The 27,991-nt window shown below is 34.5% G+C and overlaps 2 protein-coding genes and 1 pseudogene across 2 annotated transcripts; 2 read left to right on the top strand and 1 right to left on the bottom strand.

The window, feature by feature from the left end:
- The first annotated feature begins 30 nt into the window (after nt 1-30).
- LOC116137496 (DENN domain and WD repeat-containing protein SCD1) lies at nt 31-15,631 on the top strand. Its single transcript, XM_031423190.1, has 31 exons — nt 31-334; nt 410-503; nt 872-1,073; nt 1,180-1,321; nt 1,422-1,522; nt 2,372-2,435; nt 2,635-2,748; nt 4,442-4,662; nt 5,784-5,838; nt 6,050-6,136; nt 6,389-6,584; nt 6,694-6,823; nt 6,924-6,987; nt 7,076-7,120; nt 8,407-8,482; nt 8,606-8,679; nt 8,768-8,818; nt 9,115-9,272; nt 9,722-9,769; nt 10,837-10,894; nt 11,016-11,099; nt 11,738-11,999; nt 12,093-12,292; nt 12,707-12,771; nt 12,896-13,019; nt 13,729-13,910; nt 14,000-14,071; nt 14,169-14,329; nt 14,448-14,489; nt 14,820-15,028; nt 15,262-15,631. Exons 1-31 carry the CDS (start codon nt 161-163, stop codon nt 15,355-15,357), a joined length of 3,651 nt encoding a protein of 1,216 aa, XP_031279050.1. The 5' UTR covers nt 31-160; the 3' UTR covers nt 15,358-15,631.
- A 565-nt stretch (nt 15,632-16,196) lies between these two features.
- On the top strand, nt 16,197-16,307 carry LOC116137514 (annotated as a pseudogene).
- A 769-nt stretch (nt 16,308-17,076) lies between these two features.
- Nucleotides 17,077-18,134, bottom strand: LOC116137484 (protein PLANT CADMIUM RESISTANCE 7-like). Its single transcript, XM_031423174.1, has 4 exons — nt 17,963-18,134; nt 17,770-17,841; nt 17,440-17,655; nt 17,077-17,309 (listed from the first exon to the last, which is right to left on the bottom strand). The coding sequence occupies exons 1-4, from the start codon at nt 18,132-18,134 to the stop codon at nt 17,242-17,244; spliced, it is 528 nt and encodes a 175-aa protein (XP_031279034.1). The 3' UTR covers nt 17,077-17,241.
- Nucleotides 18,135-27,991: the final 9,857 nt, after the last annotated feature.

Below are 27,991 nucleotides of genomic sequence, written 5' to 3'. Positions count from 1 at the left end.
CCCAAAACAATCCAAAAATTATAACAAAAAGCTCTCCTTCATCTTCTCCATCTTGTTTCCATTACCCATCTCCACTTCTCTCTCTAAGCCAGAAAATACCTTACCCATTAACAATGCTAATCAGATCACATTGAAAACCCCTCAAATTCAGATCTACGAAATGGCGCGAATCTTCGAATATTTCGTCGTGTGCGGTCTTGGCCCCGAGATTCGGACGCTAGATGGCAACAAAGGCTATCATGGAACAGAATTTCTCTACATGCCTTCTCTTATCGATCAATACCCTCCTCTCAATCACTCTCTTTACCCTCCTCCACCTCCCCAACTCTCCACTGTAAGTCGCTTTTGCTTTCTTAAAGCATTTTATTTTGTTTCCTCTGTTGACAATTTTCGTTCTCTGTTTTTGCAGTGTGTTCTTCCTGCTGGCGTCCAGTTCTACTCCACCGGTTTTGATCCCAACGACGCCTCTTCGTTGCCCAGGAGCTACCCTATTGTTTTGACAGGTCTTTTAGAGTTTGTTTAGTTTGTGATTTGAACATGATTTTCAGAAAACTTCAAATATAATCCCAGAATTTGAGTTGAATCTCGACATTGAAATATTTTCTAAATAAATATATTGTGTAATTCATGTTCGTATTCCGAGTTTTGTATGCTAATTCACGTGGCATTGCTTTATTGTATTAGTTGCACGTATGAATTGTGTGATTATATTTGAAATTTGTTTAAGTAAATGTGTTTTCTTGAAATTTAATGATCTTGATGTTTGGCTCACAAAGTTCGAAACTTATGTGGGTTTGTGTTTGTATCTGAGTTTGAGAAGATGTTAATGGGAGTTGAAATGTAGTTCATTTTGGTTATGATTTTGTTGCAGAGGGTGATGGGTCGAAGATTTATCTTAGTTGCATTGCGTTTAGAGATCCAGTTAGCGAAGATATTGCTGAAGCTTATCATACTCCTGCGAATTCGTTTGCTGATAAATGTATTTGTTTTGTTTCTCGCTCGCCTAGTTTTCGTGTTCTTCGAAATGCTCTTGAGGAACTTTTTTCACTTTGCTTTTCATTTAGTGGAAGCAGGTGAGTTTTCTGTTGATGAATTGATGTAGATTGATTTAATGTAGGAATCAATGGTATTATAGTTTGTTCATTGCATATAATGCTATCAGTTCTCAAACAATTTCAGCAAGCCATTGTGGGATATTATAGCACACTTGGTGTCCAATGTTCCATTACCAACTCCTGGAAAGGATCGAGTCTTGTTTGCTGTTGAGAATTCCTTACTGTCTGTGGAAGCTCCACCTAAGGATGGGTTACCTCATGCTGATGTAGGGCCTTTTGCTTTTAGCTGATTTGATTTAGTAATCATTTTCATTGATAGGGGAGCTTGTTATTTGATAGTTCTGTTCCTTTATTTGTTGAATGCAGATACCATTTCAGCCACTGGTGCAGTGCTTGGATGTTGACAATTTACTTAAACTTTTCATAGCGGTCTTGCTTGAAAGGAGAATTTTGCTTCGATCAGACAAGTATCTATTTATCTTTTGACAAATTCCTTTTTAAATTATTCGTTTAATGCTGTTGCTAAGTTAATACTGAATAATATAGTGATTATATATTTCAAGGGCCAATTTAATTAATCTATTGATTAATTGTTGTAGTGACAAAGACAATCTGCGGTGTTGTATTGGATTTGGTTGGAACCATATATGGTTGAGTTGCTATTGTTGGATGAAGTCTAATTTAATCAGTTTATTAATTAGTTGGACCAAAGCGTAGACATTTCTATTCCTTCAAATATACAAAAAACTTTGAAGTCTGTCAAGGTTTTGGATCAAATCCCAATGGTTTGATTTCTGTCCGGTTGATACTTAGTTGACTGCCATTTTTTTGGGGACACGAATGTTAGGACCCTGCAGTGTCTATTGGTTAAATGTGATGGTTTTTTCCCTATTTGCAAGCTAAGGTTTTTGAGGGATATGTTGGGGGTACTTAGGTGGAGTAAAAAATGTTCTCTCTCTCTCTTTCATTTCCCCTTTCTTTTTCTTTTTTCTTTTCCTTTTACCATATTTTCTCGGTATTTATTCCGAATAATGATACTTTTGTCACTGTCAGCAATAGTTTGGTACCCTCTTGGTAAATTAATTCGTATTGTGATATATTTAATTGATTGAAATTATGTTACAATGTTGAATGGCGGTCTGGCGTGAGAAAAATAGATATTACTTTACTAATTTGTGGTTTTACTGCATTTGTTTAGTTTTAATTCAGTTCGATGATTCCTTTCATTAACCAGTTCCATCATGATCATGTAGTGCCTATCTTCCTAGCAATGCAAGTTATTGTATATTGATTGCGCTTTACCTTGTCTTTCGTAGGTATTCTCTTCTAACTCTAGTATCAGAGGCATTATGCCACTTAATATATCCATTCCGGTGGCAGGTTAGTTTCAAATAGTTGATGTTTATCTTTTGCATTAGTGTAAATTATATTTGCATTTAATATAGATGTTACAAGTGTTATTAGCTGGTAACATGTCTTATATGATGATGAAAATCACAAATAAATATGTCTATTGATGACTTGATGCATTTTATTTTCTTGACTGTCATCTAATCCTTGTATGTTTGTTGTGCTGAAGCATGTCTACATTCCATTACTGTTTTTCAGTGGAGTAGACTATATTGATGCTCCTACACCTTATATGATGGGTCTCCATTCAGGTGTTGATACATCTAACCTCGTCATGGATGGTGTAAGTAGTCTTGAGAACCTTAGTCTTTAATGTGCCTTTTTTTCGTTAGATGATGGACCTCTGATCCATTTCAATATTTGTAATTTTTTTTTTAAGTATTGAAAGTCATATGTGCATACATTTATTCCTCCTTATAAATTGTCTCTTTTTTGTTACTTGCTGCTTCCTTATAGTCTTTTGTTATATTTTTCTACTAATTGCATTTGTGTATCCATGATATATCCTCTTTGACTCCTTTGATCGTGGACAATTAAGTAGGATAGGTGCTGAAAGCATTGGATATGATTCTACAGCTGCTTGTAGAACCACAACATGATTGGTTTAATCCTTCTGGAAAGGAGTTAGTGAAGTACATGTTATATGTGGGTCATGTAATCATTATGTGATTCCAGGCTGAAAGAATTTGAACAAAAATTAATATAGTCACTTAGGGATAATTATCTTGCCATGCTATCGCTAAGGTCAATTAGGGGGGTTTCTGTGTTCTCTAGCCTCTTCTAGCTCTGATAATACCCTCACTGATGCTTTCAGATAGGCACATTTCTTGATTTATATATAATGAAGTGTAGTAAATTTCATCAATTTAGCTTTATTAATTCATTAAGAATCAGCTAAGTGATGATAAGAGCCATCGCATAGTATGATATGTCTTTAATGTTTAGACTAGTATGCAATTAGTCTATCTTTACAAAGAAGTGCTCCTTCCCTCATTAGTTGCGTTGAAACAGTGCTAATCCCTAAGGCTTATGTGTAAGAGTTCAGTTATTCTGATACACCTTTCACTTGCATGGCAAAATTCAACAAATAGCTTGTGAGAAAACCATCTTACTCTCTGCTATATTTTAGTTGATAGAATGAAGAGATTTCCACGAAGCAAGATCTCTTAGTTAAATAGACTATGATACTATATTGAAACATTACTACTTGTTAAGAACTTAAGCTTATAGGAAAAAATGTTATTTGAATTCTATCAAGTTTAATGTTGGTACCCAACAGTTTAAAACTGAGTAGCTTTTGAAGGGGCATGGTTCACCAAATCCTTAATGAAGTTTGTACCATACTCATTTTGTGATTGGGATTGTAAGCACTTAATTTTTAAAAATCATCTTTTGCTCTTTATATTGCCAGAACTTCTCTACTTGAACAAATTAACTTCTATTCTTTCTTAAGCATTTGATTACTCATGACCTCATTCCTGGACATTGAGGATTTAGGTTCCACTCCCCAGTCAATTTCTTTTTCCTTCTTGGCAGCAACTCTTGTGTATCTCCATTGGACTAATGACCTGTCTAAACAATTTCCTAAAAGGCTTTCCAATAATGAGTGAGCATAAGATGTTGGTTATGGGCTTGGGTTACAAATAAATTTGAGCGATTTCTTTTTTCTTTATTCAAAGGGATTTGGCTGCTGCTGTTTCTTAAGAGTATTAAATTCTAAGTCTTTTTTTATTGACACTATTGGCCCACCTCTTTGTAAATTAATCTTTCTTTAAAAAAAGTTTTTGTTTCTTATGAAAAAAGAAAACTGTGCATAGATCTGTCTGCGTAGACTTTTGTGACTTCTCTTTGCCTTCCTGCTTATGTTTATTTTATTCTTTTTGAAGTTTGTGGGTGTGTGTGCTATTTCACAAATGTCTGTTTTTTGAGAGATATAAATTCTTGCATCTCATTTTCTTGTACCTTTATTGTTGTAGGTAGTTGTTGTGGACCTTGAGTACAATCGAATTTCTACAACAGAAGAAATACCGCTGATTCCAGAGCCTGAATTAAGTTCTCTACGTGGAGATATTCTAAAGTTACTATATCCTAATGTTGTTGGGATTGATCAAATGAGTTCTCATCTAGTTACTTCATCGGAGCAATATTCTAAAGGTTGCGCCAAGCCATGGGGAGAGGATCATGACCTTCAACTTAGGTGATACTTGGATGCAAATTTTGTGAAGTACTCATTACTTTCCTAGTGCCAGTTGTTTTAGATTAACTGCATCTATAATTTGCTTTGAAAGATTTCTGTTTGTTCTTATCTTTCTAAATGTTGACTCATGTTACATTTTCAGGTGTGCTGTATTTCTCTTACATCTGATTGTGGTTCTGCATTGTTGTGACTATAATAGTGGACTGTGGATGCATTTTTCTTTTTCCTCTCTTTTGTTTATCTGTCTTTCATTACTCTTCTGTTAATATTGACATATAGGGATAACATGTTTTTTATTGTTTCTGAAAATGACGCAGAAAGAATTATATGCACGTACCCTGGAAATGCTAATAAATGCTGCTGATGCTTGTTTTCTGCCATCTGAGATGTAGCTTGATAGTTGTTTGTACCTACTGCAAATTTATTAAAAGCTTATTGACAAACATTGTTTTGGCTTTTTCAAATGAGTTATTACTTAAATGTTATTTTGCATGAACAACTAGAATATGTATGAAAGACAAAAAAAAAAAAAAAAAAAACACTTTGATTAGTACCCTTATGGATGTAGGCATGTATTCTGCATTTGGGTTAAATGTTAAGAGAAGAATTCAGCTGATGATCATATTTTAATTTTAGTTTTGAATGTAAGTGAAAATATTTATAAGATTATTGATCACATTAGCCAAAGTAAATGTTATATGTGGAATCCAGGAATACTAATTTTCATTTTTACCTTGCACCACTCATTAAATACTGTTACACACTTCTAGTTTGTAAGTTTTGCGGATTTGTTTAAATTAATTATTACTTTATTTAAATATGATCTTATCTGGTGGGTGTTCAAGATGTATAATATTGATGTTAAAAGCTGTTCCTATTCCTGCTATATCTTCTAAATGCTACAAACTAATTTACAGTGTTTATTATTGTTATGTTTATTATTATTATTATTATTATTATTTTTTTTAATGCATTCTTTACTCTAAATTGTTCATCTTGTTCATGCAGTGATTCTTTAGCTTGTCAGTACAGATATTTCCATTATGTAAAGACCTGTCAAATAGAATTTGACAAGAGAAGCCTGTTTCTAATGGTTTGTCATGCTTTTTTTCAATATGCAGGTTAATATTCCTAAAGTTCTTTGCATCACTATTAGGTGGCTACCGCAACTTCATTGTATGAAATTTTAATCTTATATCTTTTTGTATGATTTGGCTTTTTCTGTTTCATAAATAATCTTCTTAGTAATAGTTTGGTTAAAATAATATTTTTCTCGGGAAAGATAGTGGCACTTGTCTATTTAACATTGAATTTTGAAGCATAATTCTTGCTTTTATTGTGTACCATAGTCTTCTAAGTACTATTTTGTTCAAAATAATCTTGTCAGGAAAACACTGGCGGCACTCTTGTCTTCAACAACCAAGCATTTTTAAAGAAGCGGTCTCGGTCAACCAACCAGCCACCGGAGCCCATGGTAATATTATGTCATCCCACTAGTTATTATCTTTTATCTACTTAAAATTGGCTTCCTTTTTTATGTCTGTCATATTTGACTCTTCACTCACTCTCTTTTACCTCTTTCCTTCTCACTGTGTTGAGTGCTTGCAGATGTATAATCATGTGGAAAGTGCTCTACTTCTTTGATACATTCTTCTTTTCCAGCATTTTCTTTTGAAATTTAGTGTTCTCATACTATCCTTAACCGATCATCTCTTGTTGTCTGCAGATAACCCAGTTCTTAGATTCTCTTGGTTTCTTGGATTATGTGGAGAGAGGTATTGGTTCTGAAGGAAACAACCATAATCTCCTTGACAAATTACAAGATGCAATTGGAAGGGGTCAAAATCCTATGTCTATTCTTCCATCATCTTCGGTAGACCCTGAGATTATTACCATATCAGAGTCTGATACTGGAATATCGGGTAAATTTTACTTCCATCTTTTTCCTGGGATTTCAATTATATATATTAGACTGAGGTAATTAAGTTGTGTTTGGCAATAATCGTGTTTTCATTTTCTTTGATTCTGCAGGATCTGGTGCCAAATATACTTATGATAGATTTCCTTCAAATGTAAGAACCGAAGAGCAGGAAGAGAAGAGGAGGCAAATTCTTGCCTCGGTTAGTGGAGCTTTTGAATACTCAACAAAGCATAGTCCTAGGTATACTTTTATGCATGGAAATAAAATCCCCTTTGTGCTTTTTCATACCTATTAGCACAGTTTAAATTCTTTTTCTTTTTATATTTTATATTTCTACCAGTTCACCGTCTGGGCGAGTGGGTAAGGACCCCAAAGCAGATAATTTGAGTCCAATGGAGAGGGCTGTAAGTTCTTCACTCCTTATCATGACCTCTAGTGACATGGTTAAGATTCAGAATTTCCTGAGCTGATTTAACTGTCAATTTTTTACAGGCGGAAAGGGAGCGCATGGTTTTGGACATAAAAGTTAAGCTGCAGGTAAACCTTGTTTTTGTATATTTTTTTAAATAGATAATCTTCTTTATATTTAGGTGATATACATTTAATAATTATCTGTTAATATTGGAATTAATTTTCTATATTTTGAGTCACTGTATAGTTCAAATAATTTGGTTCACTCAATTGAGTCAATTCAAAATTTTATGATAATTGTTGGATTGCTGTAGGTTTTTTGTTTCTCTATTAGAGTGGGGTGCTGGCAACTTTGGGGGCTAGGCTCTTTATAGATTAGTAAAAACAAGTTATAGATTTTGGCTATTATATACAAGTAGAATAAGCCAATATGTTGACTATATCCTGTGTGGAATAGACACAGGATATGTATGTACTTGACATTATTTATAGAAAGGTGTAAAGGACATGGATGAGTCTATGTATGGATATTGTGCTTACATCTTTGTACCACTGTTAGAGGATACATGCACATGTTTGTACCATTACACATATATATATTCTCTAGTCATGACGTCCAAATAAAAATTATGTTAAGACTATACTTAATCACTGTTGGATTCATCTCATTGGACTGAAATGATATTTTACAATTTAGATTCAATGGTATATATGGATGGTCTTGACAAAATTATATTAGGACGTCCTAACTAGAGGATTATTCTCTCTCTCTCTCTCTCTCTCTCTCTCGCCATATATATATTATATATAATATTATATATTATATTATATATATATATATATATTCTCTAATTCAACTGATGAAGGTTTTGTCATTGAAGGCCACATAAAATAGAATTTCCCTGAGTAAATGGCTGGGACCAGCATGTGTATATTATTTCAGACATATATAGTGTTAGAAAAGAAAATTTAATATTATCAAATTTTCTAATATTTTGGCGATTTTTGAGTTGGTCATGTTATGTGTAACAAAGTGTTAATACCCCTTTCTTCCAACATCAAAACAAGCACTTGACACCCTAGTGAAATCAGAATATATTCGCATACTTTTCTCATGACATGCAATTTGGACAAGTCCATATAACTTTATATTGGTTCTTCTTGTACTGGACCTTATATTTTTGGAACTAGGGTTATTAAATTTTCATATTATTTTTAAACAGTATCATTTACAGAAAGAAATTATATTGTAATTGTATTCTCGTTATTTTCTGTGTGTGGGATTTCCTTGCTGTTCTTTGTAATGTTTATAATTTTCTTAAACATAATCTTTACAAGTAGAAAGACAGACAGATTTGTGAATTTGATGCTTCCACGCTGATGCTGAAATTTTTATATGCTTTCTTAAACAGGGTTTGTGGCTGCGCCTTCTGAAATTGGGAGCAACTGATGATCCACTGTCATCGTTTGAATATGGCACAATCCTTGGTATGCTTCTTAAAAATTCTTTCATTGATGTTTTTAAGGAAAATTCCTTATGGCATGCAAATTCATTTGCTTAATAGCTGAGATACCCTTGCTTTAACACACATTAATAATTTCCTTTCACAGCCTTGATAGAGTCTGATGCTGAAGGGATTGGTGGAAGTGGGTTTGTTGAATGTATCAGGGAGCATATACATTCAGTAAGTTTAGCAGTTAATAGTATCTACTGATATAATGTGTGCTGTGCACGACATGACTCTAACTCTGATACTTAATTTACTCTCTCAGGGATGGCATTGTCAATTGACTGAGGAACAGTTTATTGCAGTGAAAGAATTGGTAAGCAGATGTTAAGAAACTCTCCATTCCTCAACCTGCATATACATACATGTATATATACACACAAACACACACACAGTCAAGTTGTTAAAATATTTGATATGATCTTTTTATTTTCTAACAACAAATGACTTCATTGAAGTATAATCTCCCACTAGCTTTATAGTGATGGTTTTTGCCCCAGTTTGCTCATTTGTTGTCTCTTGTTCCTCTGACACTTTGTTTTGGAACAGAATAGTTCATGTTTTTATTGATTATTGGTATTTTCATCCCCCTTCCCCTTTCTCCCCATGTAGCTCAAAACAGCAATTAGTCGTGCAACCTCTCGAAATGATGTGTCAACTATTATAGATGCCCTTGAAGTGTCTGCTGAGATGTTCAAGAAAGACGCTAATAATGTTTCTGACTACATTCAGCGCCATCTAATATCTCTCTCTATTTGGGAGGAGTTACGGTATGTGTCACAGATCATAATTATAATTATGGAATTTCATTAATCACTGTGATGAATTCTTCATCACCTTTCCCTTGCCGTTACACGTAGGACATGGTGGTTTTCTTATAATTGAAATTTTACCTAATTATGCTTTTTACTTGTAATTGCCATTTAGTTTTCCTTGTTTTGAGGCCTATTTTCCCTTCTCTAAGAAAAGAATAATTAGTAACTTAAATCTTTTGAGCTTTCTAGGAAAGATAATGTCCAGGTCATTCTACTACTTCCTTTATTTTATCTTACATTTTAATAAGAGGTGGAGGTTGTAATATGGATTTTTTCTGATTTAGTCTTTATAATTTTGAGTTATTTTTGTTCACCTGAAGTGGTCATATAAGTTTTTTGGCATGACAGTCCTATAAAATTCAAAGTTGCACTTTTTTTGAAGACCTTATATGACTCTCTTGCAGGTTTTGGGAAGGCTACTTTGACTATTTATCAGATCGATTTTCAAGCCAGTAAGAAGAATTCATTCTTTAAGTCTTGCCATTTATTTATATGATAGTCTATTGAGTATCTCACCAATTTTCTTCCTATACTTGGTGCTTATTTCTTGTAATTTTTGGTACTTGCTTTTGGTTGTGTGCAATGACACTTATACTGGCCTCTATCTACAAGCTTAAATGCACTGGGTTAGATTTTAGATTAGGATTTTCTATATAGAGACTATGGTTGCATTGATATGCACCATGTGTGGTTTTTTGTGGCTTATACTTTCCTTAGGTTGTCTAATGTAGTAAGGCTGTATTTTGGTTCTGTCTGTGTTGACTTGCATCAGCAGGAATAACAGAAGCTCTGAGAATTGTGAACTTATGATTTAAAACCAACTGGATATTAAAATTGAACAGCCATCCAACCCTATCTGGTGAGGTTATTAATTCGTTTAATTTAATAGACTTTCATTGGAGAATGAGAGGAAAAATTTCTCAGCATGTTTAACTTGTAACATTGAGTTGTGACTGCATAAATCAAATGTAATGACTACTTGTGTTGAGGATGATGTGTGGCAGGTCACCTGATATATTGGCCAAACTATACCAAATTTGATATGGTTTCGATAAACTTTTATTCCTATTTTTATTTGATGGAAGTACATGCAAGTTAATCATTGTTTATCTTTGAAAGTATATGTTAAACCCCCAATGCATGATTGATGCTGTGAAGAATTAATTGGGTGATCTAGTTCAAAATTATATGGTTGTTTATACTTTTTTTTATTGGTATTTTTGGTATCATGTTCAAGTCTGGTATTGGATTTGATTTGAGTGGGTTTTATTCCAAGGGGTTCTTTTCTTTTATTGTTGGGTTGGGCTTAGTTCATCTGTGGTTTTTAAAGGTCCTAGTAATGGAGGGTACTTGCATTTCTAATGTATATTTCTATTTAGCTAGAAACCCATCTCCAATGTTTGTAACTTGAGAATCTGTTTCGTGTCATAATTTAATGCATGAAATTTCTTTGATTCTGTTGAAAAATGTTTATTTGGGAAGCATGCTTATCTATTGTGTTTATGTGTTATCATGGCAGATCAGCCAATTATGCATCTTTGGTGACAGCGCAACTAATTGTAGTGGCATCACACATGGTACTGTTCTTTTCTCTTTAGCAACATTTTCTGGGTTAGCTTTAGCAATCTCCAACTAAGCTTACTGTATATTTGTTATCATTTCTTGAATTTATTGATCTTATTCTATGTTATCATGAAGGATGGATTGGGACTTCCAGATACTGATGCCTGGTACATGATTGAAACAATAGCTGGGAAAAACAACATCGGATACAAGCAATTTGTAAGTTAAACTACTGTCCTGTAGTATTAGCTGTGATATTATGTTTTTTAATTTATCATCTGCACAACTTTTTCTATCTCGTCTCTTTCTGCCTGAATTTATGGGTGTTTTCTATTCAGGATTTCCATTGTGATCAAACCCTTAAATGATCATGGGCTTTTGGCCATGTATGCAATTATTTTATATGATTCACTTTGGTGTACTGTTCAATTTCTTACTTTATCTCTTACCAGCCTTCTTTTTTATTTTTATTTTTTTGTGTGTGTGGTTAGCTTTGATGTTAATTACTTAAAAGTTGTAAATGAAACACAAAAAAATAAGCATGTACTGTCATTGGCATTTTTCTTTCCTTTTTAATTTTACAATTTATTCTCTCATTAACAGCAGGTTCTATCTCTGTTGAAATTCAATTCAGTGTATGATGTTGGACAAGTTTGAGGGAAATTGTCTAGAGTCACTGTGAGCCTTAAATTTTAAGAATTTTATTTTCATGAGAGCCCCAGGGATTGCATTGTCATGAAACTGGTTGAAACTTTTTGGTTTCATGATTCCTCTTGCTGTAACATATTATGCAACTGCACTGTTGCCTCAGTTTATGTATATTACCAATAAAAAGTTCATCCTCCAATTTGTTTCAGATACAAATAAGAGGGTTTCTCTCACATATCCAGCAACTTCGCATTGGTTACTGGGGATTGTCATCTTTTAAAGCCCAGTCAATATCATCTCATGGGTTGCCATCCCCACGTCCAAAGGATGCCACAATTGAGGATCAGCAACCTGCTGAGGCTACTGGTGTTGGAAGAAGCTGGGTTCAGAGCATGTTTAGCAGGGAGCCATCATCAAGAACAAACTCTTTTAGTCGAGTTCGTAGATGGACTTCCGACAGTGGGTCTTCAGGTATGTGTTTTTTCGACCTTGGACTTGTTCTGCCATCCTGTATTCAGATCATCTACCTTTATATTACCATGTCTTATTGTCTCTTGTGATCAGCTGCAAATGACAATGGGACTCCTAGAAAACAAGATTTAGCAGCTGCCGGGCAGAAGAAACTTCAAACCAATGTTCGTGTACTTAGGGGTCATAGTGGTGCGGTTACAGCTCTACATTGTGTAACAAGGAAAGAGGTGTGGGATCTTGTGGGTGACCGTGAAGATGCAGGTTTCTTTATCAGCGGGAGTGCAGATTGTTCGGTGAGTTACATCTCTGATTGTTTTCTTCTGTCATAAAATTCCTTTGCACAAGAGTCATGCATTGCTTGGAAGCTGGATTTCTGTCTCATTCTGTGGAGCCTGTCAATGGGAATTGTGGAGTGTGGATTAGTGAGCTTGCTTGGGATTCTATTTATAAGTGTTAAATAAATCTATCTAGCAATTTGCCAGTAACCATGTTTCCTGACACAACCATGTCTGACGTACTTGATCCTTTTAATTCTTTTGGCTAGTAAATGAAATTAAGAGGGAAATAAGTAACAGAATGTGTAAAATTGTTCCACATTCTTAATATATTGGAACTTCCAACTTTGATGGATGAGTTTTTTTTCAACCTTCATTGTATAATTTGGGGCAAGTTTTAACTTGATGTTTGATCTTCTAAATTTTTTGCAGGTTAAGATCTGGGATCCTAGTCTTCGTGGTTCAGAACTTCGAGCGACCTTGAAAGGACACACACGGTTGTTCTTTTGCTGATATTTACATATTACTTCTTTTATGGATTTGTAGAAGCTTAGGTGTAACTACACCTTACTTCTAATTGGTTGTTGCTCTGGTTATATCACCCTTTCTTCTTCTATGCAGAGCCATTCGGGCTATAAGCTCTGATCGAACAAAGGTGGTTTCAGGATCTGATGACCAGTCTGTTATTGTATGGGATAAGCAAACATCTCAGCTTTTGGAAGCGCTGAAGGGCCATGATGCACAGGTTTTCTTTCTCATGCATCTTTGCTTGAATTATGGACTGGATATATAGCTAGAAAGGTTTTTTGCTTGTTGTGCTTTGACCTTTGTGCTGAATAATCAGCAATTTCAGCTCAAAACTGTTTGTTAGAGCCTAAAAATTATGGGAAAATCTAGATTAATTCTACTGATTTGTTGGGGAAGCTTATGGCAAATAATATTGCACGTGCTTGTGGTAGTTAAACTTGGCTGTTATATAGTTGATGACAGTGCCATATTCCATTATTTCTTTCATTTTGGGTACGAGTGGGTTTTGGGCTCCCAGTGAAACAATATGATGCTCATTTTGATCTGCCACTTAGAAAGATCTATTCATGACGGTCTATATATTTTAAATTCAAAAATATTTATTAGACGATTAGTCTTCAGTTTGTCCATTTTTTGCTCACTATTAGTGTTTCTTATCTTCAGTTAACATTATAATGAACTTTTTGTTTTTGCTTTTTATGTCTTTAGATTTTTTTTCCCTAAATGAAATGATTTTTTGTGTTTGCTGTCTTCAAAGTTATTGTTAGATACAAACACCTCTTTGGTAAAATATTTAAGGGTTATCTTTTGCTAGTATTGGATCAGTGAACATTATGGAAAGAATTGGCAATTTTATGGTCTGGATAATCCATATTATGGACTACAAGGATCAAAGCATGTGATAATTCTTATCATTCATCATGTAGGTCAGTTGTGTGCGGATGCTGTCAGGTGAACGTGTCCTTACTGCTTCGCATGATGGGACTGTGAAGATGTGGGATGTTCGAACTGATACTTGTGTGGCAACAGTTGGTCGATGCACTAGTGCAGTTTTATGCATGGAGTATGATGATTCCACTGGAATCTTGGCTGCTGGTGGTAGAGATGCGTAAGTTTACTTGAGTGTACATCTGTATCGCTGTTGTAGATTTGAATTTTTTTTTTTCTCTAACCTTTTATATGTACTTGCACTATCAGGGTTGCCAACATCTGGGACATTCGTGCAGGTAGACAGATGCACAAGTTTTTAGGGCACTCAAAATGGATTCGGTGAGCCCAAAGAGCTTGACTTTTTTGTTTTTGTTTCTTCTACAATTTCATAGTTGTATCTTTGAAGGAGCCTTCTAATTATTTGTCATTTATGCAGGTCTATTAGAATGGACAGAGACACTGTGATCACTGGCAGTGATGATTGGACGGCAAGGATGTGGTCTGTGTCCCGAGGGACATGTGATGCTGTCCTGGCCTGCCATGCTGGCCCGATATTAAGTGTTGAGTATTCCTCATCAGATAAAGGAATAATAACAGGTGGACACTCTTATTTCATTTTGCTATGATGCAACAAGTTTTTTAGCAATGATATTTTATCTTTAGTGCCAAAGTGTGCTAGGAAGGTAACTCTGAAATTTGGTATCTTTCTTTTCAGGTTCAAGTGATGGGCTTCTCCGATTTTGGGAAAATGACGAGGGTAAGAGCAACAATATGGTTTGATTTTCCCTACTGGTGTAGCCAATGGCATCAGTGTAACATTAACCAAGAGTCCTCCATATCCGAGATAGCTGATCATTGAGCCATATTAGCACAATTATCATGATATATTACAAGATATCTTTTAGATATTGGCAACTGTTCCATAAAAGAGCTTCCTTTTTCCTAACACAAGCTGCATTGAAAAATAGCTTTAATTTTATGGCTGCCAATGCTCCAACATTACTTTTTGGGAGTAATTTGTCTTTTCTCTCTGGTTTGATTTGCCCCATAAGTAATGCTGTAAGCATTTATTTTGTTGCACGTGCAGGAAGTATAAAATGTGTGAAGAACGTCACCATTCATTCATCTGCAATCTTATCAATCAGTGCTGGGGAACATTGGTTAGGAATTGGAGCAGCTGACAATTCTATGTCTCTTTTCCATCGACCTCAAGAGCGACTTGGTGGCTTATCTAGCTCTGGTTCAAAAATGGCTGGGTGGCAACTATACAGAACACCTCAAAGGAATCTAGCTGTGGTATGTATATTTCCTCTTATCTTTTAGAACTCCCTACTCTTCTAATCTTTTCCCTCTTTCTCTCTTGATTTTTTTATTTTTTTATTTTTTATAGAAAACAAGCGTTTTTAATCTCATATTGTAAATAATCTTTCAACTTCATCTTCATCTTCATGTCACTTCATCCTAATTAGGTCGAGAACCATAAAACTCAACATCTGTTTCACTAGTTTCGTTTATTTTGTGGCGTGCAGGTAAGATGCATAGCTTCCGATCTTGAAAGGAAAAGGATATGCAGTGGTGGGCGAAATGGAGTTCTTAGACTCTGGGAAGCCACCATCAACATCTGAGTTTCTGTGGCATTTTTGTGTGTTTATAGTTTTGAGTTTTTCGAGAGTGCTTGTGGTGATAATCAAGTCTGGTATGGTAAATATTTGTACACGAATAATCTGTAAATCATATGAAGACTAAAATTTTGAAGTTACCTTTATGTTATTGATTGATTTTTTTTTTTTTTTTAATTACTGCCGGTATACAAGGTGTTTGTAATTTTGACATGACATTGTACAAACATGAGGAGTTCTAAGAAGAAAATGTCATTTTGATTAAGAGTGTTGAAATTTATTCTATCTTCCAAGTTCTGGACCTAAATTATGTACAGTTATTTTAAATTTGACTACTAATCAGCAAAGCTTTAGTTTTTTCATGTGATAATTTTACATCCCAAATGAGAAATAATATCTAATGACTTTAGGAAGCTCAAATCTTTAAATTATTAAACTAATACACAAATATTTTCTCTTATTTAAAGAGTACGGTAATAAACATTCACTCTTTGCCTTCATCTTTTTTTTTCCCCCTTCAAAGTTCAAACCCTAATTTAAAAGTTTGAAAAAAGAGATTTTATTACGGAAAACATGTTAATTAAGAAAATTAGGGTTTATGTTAAAAAAGAATTTATTTATTTATTTGTAATTTTATTTATACTTCTTATTTTATTTATGGGTAACTTAGTAAATTTCATTTTACCCCGAAAAAAAGGAGGTGAAGAATAATTTTGTTCTTTTTAAACTATTTATTTTCAGTCACACCATTCACACGTGTAAAGCTGACTCTAGTTAAGTAATACCACATCGATTAGTTAAATGCAGCTTCACTACATTATAAACATAACGCAGCACGTGTAACTGTCACTTAGGAGAAATCCGATAAAATTGGAACGATATAGATAAGATTAGCTTGGCCCCTGCGCAAAGATGAGTCGATGACACGCACAAATCAAGAAATGGTCCCAATTTGTTTGTCTTCTCTGGGTGTTTGATGGGTTCATGACAGATGATGTTTTCTGTGTTTTTGAGCTTATGATTATATCTTATGCATGCATTTTGTAGATTTTTTTCTGGGTTTTAATGAACTTCTTTTGCATGTATCACAAATATGTCTGTCTTCATTTTTTGTTTACTTAGTTGTGTTTCTATAGTTTGCTTGAGCTTTTGGATAAATGATGTTGTCTGTTGAGTTCATTATGCAGTAACAGACTTCTGTTCTTTGTGAACCAGCTATTCTTTTTCTTTTTCTAATGTATTTAATATTTCAATTTTATAATCAGACTGACTCAACCAATTTTTCATATTCACTTTAATGAATAAAATAGTATTTCATCTGATTTTTCAGCTGTATATTTTTGTTTTAAGTACCCAAAGAGGTTTGCGTAGGTTTCAAATTTCCTTGGTCGAATCTTTATCAATTTGCTCTGTCGACCCAATCTTGGCCGAAAGAAGAAGGGATTGATGAAAGTAAAGAGTTTAAAAAAAAAAAATTCATGCTTCCCTGGTTAAGTATGAACTTGCCAAAGTAACTATTTTGTGTCCTGTTTACAGCAGATAATAATAATAATATATATATCTCACAAATTTACTTATTTGTAAACCAATTTGAAGAGTCATTGTTATTATTGATTCTTGGAACTGGCAGAGAGCCATTCTTTCCATTGGAATTTGGCCAAATGCTTGACAGTTGATTGTTATTTATATAATATTGTAGCATATATAACACATCCATGTGAACGAAAGAACCTTACATTTTCTATTAAAGTTACTAATGATTTGAGGTGGCTGCAGGAGATTTTGAACTTATTATCTCTTCCTGCTTCAGCAGGTGGAATTGGCATAATATCTGTTGGATGGAGATTCAGCTACAAGATCCATTTTTGAATGTTACACACACAGCAATCCTCAATTCGTCATTCTTTGGGTCGTAGGTGGCCTCATACTTAGCTGCTTATTCTTCTTTCTCTTCCAACCTGATTAATGCACACAGTTATAAACCCAAACCCTATTTCAGATAATAATAATATATAGACGTGACAACTAAGTATTGATATTTTTAATAAGTTTTAGATATTAATTGATATTATTATTATGAGGACTTACCAAGACAAGGATTAAAGCCTCTGGATTGAAGCTCCCTGAATTCTTGACAAAGAGCACAACATTCACAAGCAAAGTGAGTGACCCAGTCGAGAGCAGGAGACTCAGGAATGTTAAATTTTCTCCTCAGTTTACCTCGGTAAGTGGATGAGAGTTTACATGCTCCACAAGAGCAGAATAAGCACAACACCATGTAAACCATTGCACTAGTACAACATTCTTTATTTTATTTGCAATTAAGCACCGGAAAAGAAAACCATCCATGTGTTAATTTCATATTGATAATTAAGTTATATATACAAATAAAAAAAATAAAAAATTTGGAATACTTACTGATGTTGCCTTCATCCACCATTTCTGCAACCTGGCCGAACGTCACGCAAGGGAAGAAAACTGTTACCAGCGCTGAAATATTGTAATGAGTTTGAGTAAAATAAGTTCACACGTTACAAATCTATGGCGGCGATAAGACATTTACGCAGTTCAAAATGAAACCACTGAGTTTGAGAGAGAGAGAGAGTATCACCATTGCATGGATTATTGCAGCAAGCACATAGCCCACTTTTCCAAGCTTCAGCAGGCTGACCTGTTGGATTAGACTCTGGAGGATGCGGTAACTCTGTCTCTGGTAACTTTGAGTTATCATCTTCGTTTTCTGTTTGAACAGAGGGATCAAAAACTGCATCCAAATCTTCCATTAATGTCGACTCTTATTTCACCAAGTCCTCGCTTGTAGAGAGTTCACCAAGTCCTCGCTTGTAGAGAGAGCAGAGAGGTAGCTCAATATTATATAAGACCATCTTCAACCCATTGCACCAAATGGGTGCAAGTTTCACACCAAATTGGTGTGATATTCGGTATGAAACATTATTGCATCTCTAATCCATTGTACGAAGTATTACACTAAAAAGAATATTCTTTCAAATATTCTCTTTCTTTTTCTTTTATTGTAATAATCAACAATTAATCTATTTCACTCATTATTTTTGTATATACTAATTAAATATTGGGAATGATATTTTTATTAAATAATAATTACTTTGAAAATTATGCTAATTTAATCAAATAAACATTACATTTAATATAGAAAAACATTACATGTAAAACCAACCTCCAGTCAGGTATCCTCTGAATATCCCTCAATGAGAATCCCGGGGATATATGTCTGGAGAACGAGTTGTATTTAGAAAAAAAATCTATGTAAGAATAATAATAATAATATCGAAAACATGCATATAAAATGTCATGCAGGATCCAAACTTATAATTTAGAAACTTTAAGAATTTATCCTGAAATTACACAATCAAAACATATTTATAGGGTGAAAGCTTCCAAAGGTGTTTCACAAACATTTATCATTTACATTATTTACATCAAGATGACAATAAATCATCTCCCTTCACGTGTAGCCCCGCTGTCTCTAGCATCCTTCGCTTATGGTCTACCTGCAAAGCAATCAACAATGAAAGGGTGAGCGCTAATCGCTCAGTAAGGAATGATCCATTGCATTCTAAATGGGCTATTTAACCCTCATTTAAACATATTTGTTAACACACCACTTATCTTTTACATCTAGGGATACTTTCCCTTTTTTTTTTCCTTTCTATTTTATATATCTTTTATCATTTTATCTCATGGCTATATAAACATCAATGCATAGACATACAAATAAGTATGTAAACATAGTACACACACATTACATGTCATGATATAACATCTAAATATCATCTAACATGAGTATAAATCATCTCATGATGTAAATAATATCATAACTCATGTAGTGCAACTAAATGCATACTAAGCATTTAACGTGTAGCCGATCAGACTTTTCTTAGCGTCTTAAACACTTCATATCATCTAGCCTCAAATTCATCTAGAGCTCATATCATCGAGAGGCATGCTTACATGTTATTTAGCATCTAAAGCATATATTCATCTTTCCTCAACCGGTATACGAGGATATGCTTACGCATTTCCCATCATGTCTATATGCATCTCTATCATGTCTATATGCATCTCTATCATCTTATGGCATGTAAATACATATTTTGGTGAGCTTAATACTTTTAATTCATCTATGAATTATCAATCCATTTACATTACCTCTTGCTTACATATATCATCTTAAAACATGTATTACATTGCATTTTCATACCATTTCAAAACATTAATCATGCATTGATATCATGACCATGTATATCTTTCAAAGACCATCTAACTAATGGGTAAACATTAATACATGGCATAATTACAATAATACATTAATAATCAATTCATAATCATAAGAATTGATCATGTTAAATCTTAAACTTTAATAACCAGTTTATACTTTAGGCCATTTTCCATCAATTTCTCAAATGAATTGGCTCTTGGCATAAACATAAAAGTTATAGGGTCGTGTCTTAAATTTCTAATGCTTCAAGAATCATCTCATTTTGATTTTTATAACTCAAGTTATGGTCGAAATACTGAAGCATGTTTAACATAACCCCTAAGCTTACTAAATCCGAATTTTTCATATTAACTATGCCACATCAATTCCTATTGACAATTAACCAATAGGTCAACTTATAGATCAAATAAATCTCCCCTTAATCGTCTTTAACATCTTAAAGGAAGTGTAAAATCTTATTCTCATAATCATCCATTATTGTTATAACATTGTAAGCCAATGCAAACAACACCTCGACACTTCTAATAACAACCATTCAACACCATGTGGCTTCCAATACTACAAGTTTTGCCACAATCAGCATTCACACTTCATTTTCTTCAATCAAACATAACAACTCATAAAACATAAATAGCAATAACTTCATGTATAATGAATTCAAGGCAATAAGTAGAATAAATGAGTTTAACTACACTTGCCATCAATTAATTCTATGCCTTAAAGCCTTAATTTAAGGTTTCATAAAAATCTACAAACCCTAGCATAAACCCTAAAGTCATGGGAGGTTCTTCCTTACCTTTTTAAAGACTTCCTCCAACAAATCCTTTGCCTTTGACTTCTTTTACACCTTAATCCTACATATATAACATTATACCTCAACATCTACCTCAAATCTTCAAATCACATCAAAACTAAAGTTTTTAATCCTTACCTTAAACCCTTCAAATTGAAGATCCAAGGCTTCTATCTTTTTCTCCTTTAAAAATTATGCAAAACTCCTTTATAATTTAGAGAAAGTAAGCTTGTTTCATGGAAGATTTGAGAGAAAATGGAAGAAATGTTGAAGAAATGCTCTCTCCCTTGGTTTGAACGAATTTCATCTCATTTATATGAAAATATTTCATTAATTTTCCAAAATTATGCTATTGGCTCAATTATTTTAATTGTATAACTTAGAAGTACTTAATTCAGGGCATTTTGGTCATTTTACACTAGACATAATTATTACTTAATTAATGCTATTAAATGCAATTAAGCCTACTCATCCTTGACTTTTTCAATGATTATCCATAGGCAAAATAACTATTTTGTCCCTAATACCTTTTATGGATAATTGATTCATACCGTTCCAAATGAATCGACTATTTTGCTCTTAGTTAGATTTTATGTTTTTTAACATAAAATTAACATCTAAAGGACTATTTTGAGTTAGAAACATACTTTTGACATCTTGGATATTACATTATATCTAATATAAAATGATACGAAAAAAAAAAAAAAAGACAACAACACAAAAGTAAAATTCCATATTGATAGTAATTTAATTTTCTAAATTAGTATATTCTTCCCACAAATGATCAATTAATGCATTTCGGAGAGTAATAAAATGATATTTTGATGATCTTAGAGGATCCGAAACTAATCTATCGGAATACTAAATTGTTATTTTAGTTTATGTTGTATTTTCTTTTAATTTTAGTGTTTTTAAATTAGTGTTTATTTTTATTTTGAGTTATTGTAGTTTAATATTTGCATTGAATAAAGTTTTGTTTTAATTTTTAATTTTTTTAATTATATAATTATTATAAATAATAATCTAATTAACTTAAATAAAAAAAAAAAAATTTAAATAACAAAAATAAAAATAAAATTTTTTTTTCTACTGTTTGAATAGTGCCACACCAAATTGGTGTGCATGAACAATGTTACACCAAATTTAACGTGGTACTGTACATTGGCACCAAATTGGTGCAAAAATTGGCGTTGGGTTGGAAATACCCTAAAGATAGCTAGTTGTATTGACCATTGATACAAAAGTTCAGAGACAAAAGCTGAAATTGGGACCTCAAGGTGACAAATGCATCAATTACATACATACAGGCCGTGTGAGCTTGAACAGTATATATATATATAGAGAGAGAGAGAGAGAGAGAGAGAGAGAGAGAGAGAGAGAGAGCACTCGTCAAACAAACAAATAAGTAGGATAAGGCCCCTCGTTTCCTTAAAATCAAATAGGATGAAAAGATGAAAGCTCGTTACTCTTTTTGCAAGAAAGGCGCACTCCAAGTAGGTGGGTATCGACTGACACTACGACTTAATCAACTGGATCCACCGAAAGCAATTTCCTCTAGGATGAGGCTCTCGTTTTGAGAGATCTATCAGACATCTCTAACCCAATGCCATTTTGGTGTAAAAACACTAAAATGGCGTGAAAAATGACCTTCAACCTAGCGTCAAACATTGCACCAATTTGGTGTCAATGTATAATGCCACACCAAATTTGGTGTAGCACTGTTCATGCACACCAATTTGGTGTGGCACTGTTCAAACACTATAAATTTTTATTTTTATTTTTATTTTTGTTATTTGTATTTATGTCAATTTGATTATTATTTATATTAATATTTATAATTATAAATTCATAATAATTATATAATTCAAAAAATGATGAAAAAATTAAAACAAAACTTTATTTAATGCAAATATTAAACTATAATAACTCAAAATAAAAATTAACCAAGCTCACCATGCTCTTTGAAATGCATTAATTGATCATTTGTAGAAAGAATATACTAATTCAGAAAATTAAATTACTATCAATATGAAATTTTACTTTTGTGTTGATTTTTTTTTTTTTTTTTTTGGTATCATTTTATATTAGATGTAATATTTTTTCTATATTAAATGTAATGTTTATTTGATTAAATAAATGCTTAATTTTATTAAATTAGTATAATTTTCAAAGTAATTATTATTTAATAAAAATATCATTCCCAATATTTAATTAATATAAAAAAAATAATGAGTGAAATAGATTAATTGTTGATTATTACATAGAAAGAAAAAGAAAGAGAATATTCTAAGGAATATTCTTTTTGGTGTAATATTTGGTGCAATGGGTTGGAGATGCAATAGTGTTTCACACAAAAAATCACAACAATTTGGTGTGAAACTTGCACCAATTTAGTGTTTGTGGTTGGAGATGGTCTTAGTGATTGAGCCACCCTTCCTAGCAAAGAAAGAAAGGCAGGTTCAGGCGATTAATCGCTAAAATCTTTCCTTCCCTTTCTTTATGACAGAGCAATTAAATGATGCGGTGCGGTTGCAAGGCCTCTAATTATGAAGAAGCTATTCATTATCCGTCCTTACTGAAGAAAATACCTTTGGCATGATGGTAGTAGAGTAGTTGATCTGATCCCGTGTGCGAGCAGATAGAAATGCCTATACATGAGGTAGGCGAGGGTAGTTTGTCGGCAAAAGGCGTGTATGGTAGTCTTCTGTTTGATGAGAACAGGAAGGGCAATTGATTGCAACTTTTTCGGCCTATTGGGTGGGGGCAACTGGAGGAAGACAGCACGCGGCAAAGCAAAGGGTAGAGCTTCGAGTGACGGGCTGTCGAAGAGCAAAGAATCAAGTCACTCAAAGCTCCTCTAGCGCGCCCTAACCGAGCAGTCCTCGCCTACACAAGTAAGCAGATTAGCTCCCTCATTCTCTTATTGTGTTGGCAGGCCTGGGCAAGTGAGGTAAGTTTAGATTAGAGGGAGGGGGACTGCGAACGCCCGTCCCATGAAGCGCCAGGGAACCATGCATTCCTCCCGGGCTGGGCTCTCGCGTGTCCGGGGTCCGATCAGATCAACCAGCGACCGGTTTACGGAACAAGGAGTTAAGCAAGGGTTGATAGAAGAACTTGGCCGAAGTTAGTGTTGTGTTCAACTCTGTGGGTTGGCTGGTTGGGAGGGATTGCTTTATGTCGTCTGTCTTTCCCTTCTCTCTCTTCTCTTAGCAAAGTCAAACTTGATACAATCTGGGCTTAGGAACTACAGTCAACCGCTTCCCCTATAGTCGTCAACTTGTTCTTGACAGATCCAATTGGGTGTTCATGATCTAGAGTAAAAGGATTTGAACCTTTGCATGCCGATACCAAAAACCGATGCCTTACCACTTGGCTATACTCTATATAGCCTGTTTTGGATGGTAAGAACAGGGAGGTAGGCGAAGGTAGGTTGCTTCTCTTCTCCTAGGCTACCTGCACATGTTATTCGCGAAGAAAAGGTAGCGAGCAGTTCTTCGCTTAGTAGAACTATCGGCCGCCAAACAACGACTGCTTCTTGTTTTCGCCCAGCCGCCTCTTTTGATTTGATTATTATTTAGAATCCTAGACTAAAGAAGAAGCTCCTGAATCAGCGCAGGGCCAAATCAGCAGCAGGAAAACTGTACTAACCCGCTGCTGGTGACTTTCTCAAGGCTCCACAAAAGAAGAAAGTCCAGGTTCAATTTCTAATGAAGCGAAGGTCCCCCCTTACTCCCTATTCTCTCTTAAAGCTCTAAGAGAAAGGGTTGGTTAAGAACTATTGACTGTAAACCATAGCAGTTACAGTCACTCAATGGAAATGTTCGCCTTTAAAATGAAGATGGATGAGCAGGCACTTGAGCCTGGAACTGATGAAATGAGGAGGAAACATGGAACCGGTTACTATACTGGGGGGAGGCGAGAGATGACAGCGAATTAAGATTCAAGTATCGTTAAAAAGACTAAAGGAACGGGGGGAATGGAATGCCTACCTGTAATAAAGCATAGGCTAATACGAGCCGACTAGAAGAAGCAAGGCTTAGATTATCAGATCTTGGACACAATCTTCCTAGAGATGGAGAGCCCCTTGCCTCGGTTTCTAGTCTCTCCTTCTTGCTTGCTTACCCAACTCTTGTCTTAGTGACTCTTTTTCTTTTTTAGGTTTTTTTTCTGAGTGTTAAAATGGTAGATTTTGCATTTGCCAATGAATTGCCTCGATTCGATCAATAATGTGATTCTTGGGTAAAAGAAAGGTTCTATGACATGGATGCCAACTCGGTCGGTCGGTTGGCCCACCTAACAAATGATGAGATTCTCGATCGAATTTTGAAAACTCTTTCTCACTATTCAGAACAATGGCGCTTTCGATCAAGATGTTCTTGCCTCCCCCTTTCAGGCTTTTGCTCGAATCGGAACCTTTATGTGTTGGTAGGCTTTCGACTCAATCTAATAGCCTACCTATCGAGCGCCAATAAAAGAGAAAGTTTTCGCATGGGCTCATCATCTGATGCAGAATTGATTTCATAACCATAACCACCATCCTTCAGCAATCACATTCCACATCCTACTTCAAACTTTTTGATTCCTCGGGTAGCCTCCTCTAGAAAGGCATTCCAGCTTCCGAGGCAGGTAAGCCCGGTCAGGAAGAAGTTTGATTGCTGGGATGGGATCGGATCATATTCGAATCACTCCACCATGAATAAGAGTCTTTGGGTTGGATAGGTAGTAGAGATAGGAGTTCCTATCTGTAGGGTGGGCTTTCAAGACAGAGGTGCATTACTCCATCTGGAAAGGGCTTTCCCTTGTGCTCGTGGGGAAAGAGAAGAACCCCTTATTGAAAGGTAAGGCCAGAATAAAAAATCAATAGAAAAAATCCCTTCCCGGCTATATATATAATCTAAACATAAATATTTATTAGTCTTTCACTAATGTTACAAAGGGTAAAGTAGAATATATGACCAAGTTCTAGGATTTAAAAATCATGGATTATATTTTTTATACAAACTCTCTAGTATAAAGTGATAGATGATTGTGAGACTTTAAATTAAAAATAAATTAAATAATTAAAAAAGATTATATGATAAATACTTAAAATTCTAACATATGTTTGTATATATAAATCATAGAGGACTAAACGTTCTGTGGCCATGCTTTTTCAAATAAAAAATTATAGTGAGATTTTAGAGTAAGACTACACTCACAAACACTTCTCACTAACTTTCTCTCACAAACGCCACGTGTCAGCTTACATTTCGTCAGTTCACATGGGTCTCGTCTGTCCAATAATAGGTTCCACCTGACCAAGCTAATCACAAACTCCCACATAGGGTTAGTGAGAGAGGTTTGTGAGAGGGTTCGTTAGGTTAGTATTATTGGAGATTTTAATGGTGTGGAAGAGGCCAATGTATACGTGTTATACTTTCATCGCTAATTTCTGGCCAGGACACAAAGCACTCTCTCCACCGTCAGCTTTGTGATGAAAACTTTCAACTGTTATGTTAAAAAAATTTCACTTGCCTTGGTTCTTCTATAATTCAAATTCTGTAATTATTGAGGGAAACGACTTACACCTACCCAAGGTTTGGCGAAACGACAGATTGGTACCCAAAAGGTTTGAAAACGATAAACAGGTACCTTCCGTCATGTGCTGTTAGTGATTTCCGTTTGCTAATGGTGAAAAGACTAGAATGCCCTTGAAAGTTTGATATTTTAGTTTTTTAAAAATTTATAAAAAAACCCCCTAGGTTTGCTAATTTAACTAAACACCCAAATATATAAATTTTTTGTAAAATGACAAAAACACCCCCACCATCGCAGTGCCAGATTTCGGCCACTACCACCGGAATCTGGTCGAAAAATTGCGTTACGACACAGACCCGTCGGATCTATGTCGTAACGCGTCGATCTGGCATTTTCCGGCCAGATCCACCATCGATTTGGTCGGAAAAGGCCAGATCTGGCCGTCAACGGCCGCAACACTCGACAGCCAAAGATGTGGCCGTCATTTTCTATCAATGACGACCATTTCTTTGGCCGTCACTTTCCGGTCAGATCGGTGAATTACCAGCAATTTCCAATGGTGGTGTAGATCGTTGTGACAGATTCCGACTACCACTGGCAGTGGCTACTGGAATCTGGCAAGTATGGGTGGGTGGGGGTGTTTTTGTTAATTTTTAAACTTTTTTCTGGGGATATTTGATGAATTTAATAAACTTAAGGGGTCTAAAAATAATTAAAAAAATAGACTAATATTTCTCCAAGGGCATTCTAGTTTTTTCACCATTAGCAAACAGAAATCACTAACAGCACATGACAGAAGGTACCTATTTGTCATTTTCAAACCTTTTAGATACTAATCTGTTGTTCCGTCAAACCTTGGGTAGGTGCAATCGTTCGGCCGTAATTATTGCTCAGTTTTTCTTTTGTGATGTTGCACAAGTTATTATTATGATCTCTATTGAAAAAAAATAAAATGTTTGTACAGTATTTTTTATTCTTGATTTTGATAATTTAATCAAAACTAACCAAAATTCAAAAGAGAGTCCAAAATTTAAATTTTGAGTCTACGGCCAAAAATTTTAAATCTAAAAATTTGTATGATATAGGGCCATAGTAGATGTGGAATTGGAGACATGAAATATCAAAACTCTGTACGGGAGTATTGATGTATGTTTCACGTTTTGGCATGGAATGAGAGAATCTAATACTCACTATCCGTATTCACGTTCCACCACAGGCCAAGGCCCAGCTAAATTATTCATGGGTACTGCAAAGCTCTTTAAGAACACTAAACGACAAACACGTGTGGTCTGCCACGTGTTGGCAATTATGTATTGACTGTTTTGTCTTGTGACAATTCAAATTTGTAAATTACATCTCTAACCTTATAGCTAGTTTTAGTTTGTGAAAAGAATAAAGAATAATGTTAGGTACACAACCTAAACTTACAATCTTCTCTTATAGCCCCCGACGTAACAGTTTATTATTTGTTAGCTTGCAAAAAGGGACCCGTCTACTTATATAGGTCTTGCCTGCTCCTTTGCAAACTAATCAATGACGAGTTTCCAAGTCAGGGGTTGTGAGAGAAGGTTGTAGACTTAGCATTATTGAGGAATAAATTAGATGAGATGAAGGAGCGTCCATCGTGATAGTGAGAGTGGCTTGGTCGTTTTAGACAATCAAATCAAGGATATTCGAAAATCATGATATTATAGTAAAACGTACAACACCTTATAAATTCTTCCCACTTCGACAATAGAGGTCACAGCTCAGCAGCTCAAGGTCGTAGCTTGAGGTCACAGCTAGTTTGTGCAACGCACACGGAGGCTTTTACCAAGAATAGACATTGTAGCGTTCTTTTAAGAAATAAAATTCATAATAGGGTTTGCTTAAAGAATAGGAATCCTGGTACTATTAGGATTTTTTTATTTTTTTATTTTTTTTAATTATTAAACATAGTATATAAAAACATTATTCTCTTGTATAAGTGATGTAGAAAATTATAGAAAATTCATTCATTGTAACGAGAGAGGCTTTGGATTTCTATTAACGATAATATTGACTCTACTAGATATAGCCCGATTTTGGGTGAA

Source organism: Pistacia vera, unplaced genomic scaffold (assembly GCF_008641045.1).
Source record: "Pistacia vera cultivar Batoury unplaced genomic scaffold, PisVer_v2 Contig328, whole genome shotgun sequence".
NCBI classification, from domain to species: Eukaryota; Viridiplantae; Streptophyta; class Magnoliopsida; order Sapindales; family Anacardiaceae; genus Pistacia; species Pistacia vera.
This window is presented reverse-complemented; position numbering and strand designations above follow the sequence as displayed.

Bases quoted from the DNA above. Each gene is read 5' to 3' on its own strand.
- LOC116137496 (XM_031423190.1), top strand. From the start codon at position 161: ATGGCGCGAATCTTCGAATATTTCGTCGTGTGCGGTCTTGGCCCCGAG. The intron at 2,436-2,634 runs GTTAGTTTCAAA...GTTGTGCTGAAG, and splicing joins TATATCCATTCCGGTGGCAG to CATGTCTACATTCCATTACT. The intron at 8,483-8,605 runs GTATGCTTCTTA...TTCCTTTCACAG, and splicing joins TGAATATGGCACAATCCTTG to CCTTGATAGAGTCTGATGCT.
- LOC116137484 (XM_031423174.1), bottom strand. From the start codon at position 18,134: ATGGAAGATTTGGATGCAGTTTTTGATCCCTCTGTTCAAACAGAAAAC. The intron at 17,842-17,962 runs GTGATACTCTCT...ACAATATTTCAG, and splicing joins CTGCAATAATCCATGCAATG to CGCTGGTAACAGTTTTCTTC. The intron at 17,310-17,439 runs GTAAGTCCTCAT...TGCATTAATCAG, and splicing joins AGGCTTTAATCCTTGTCTTG to GTTGGAAGAGAAAGAAGAAT.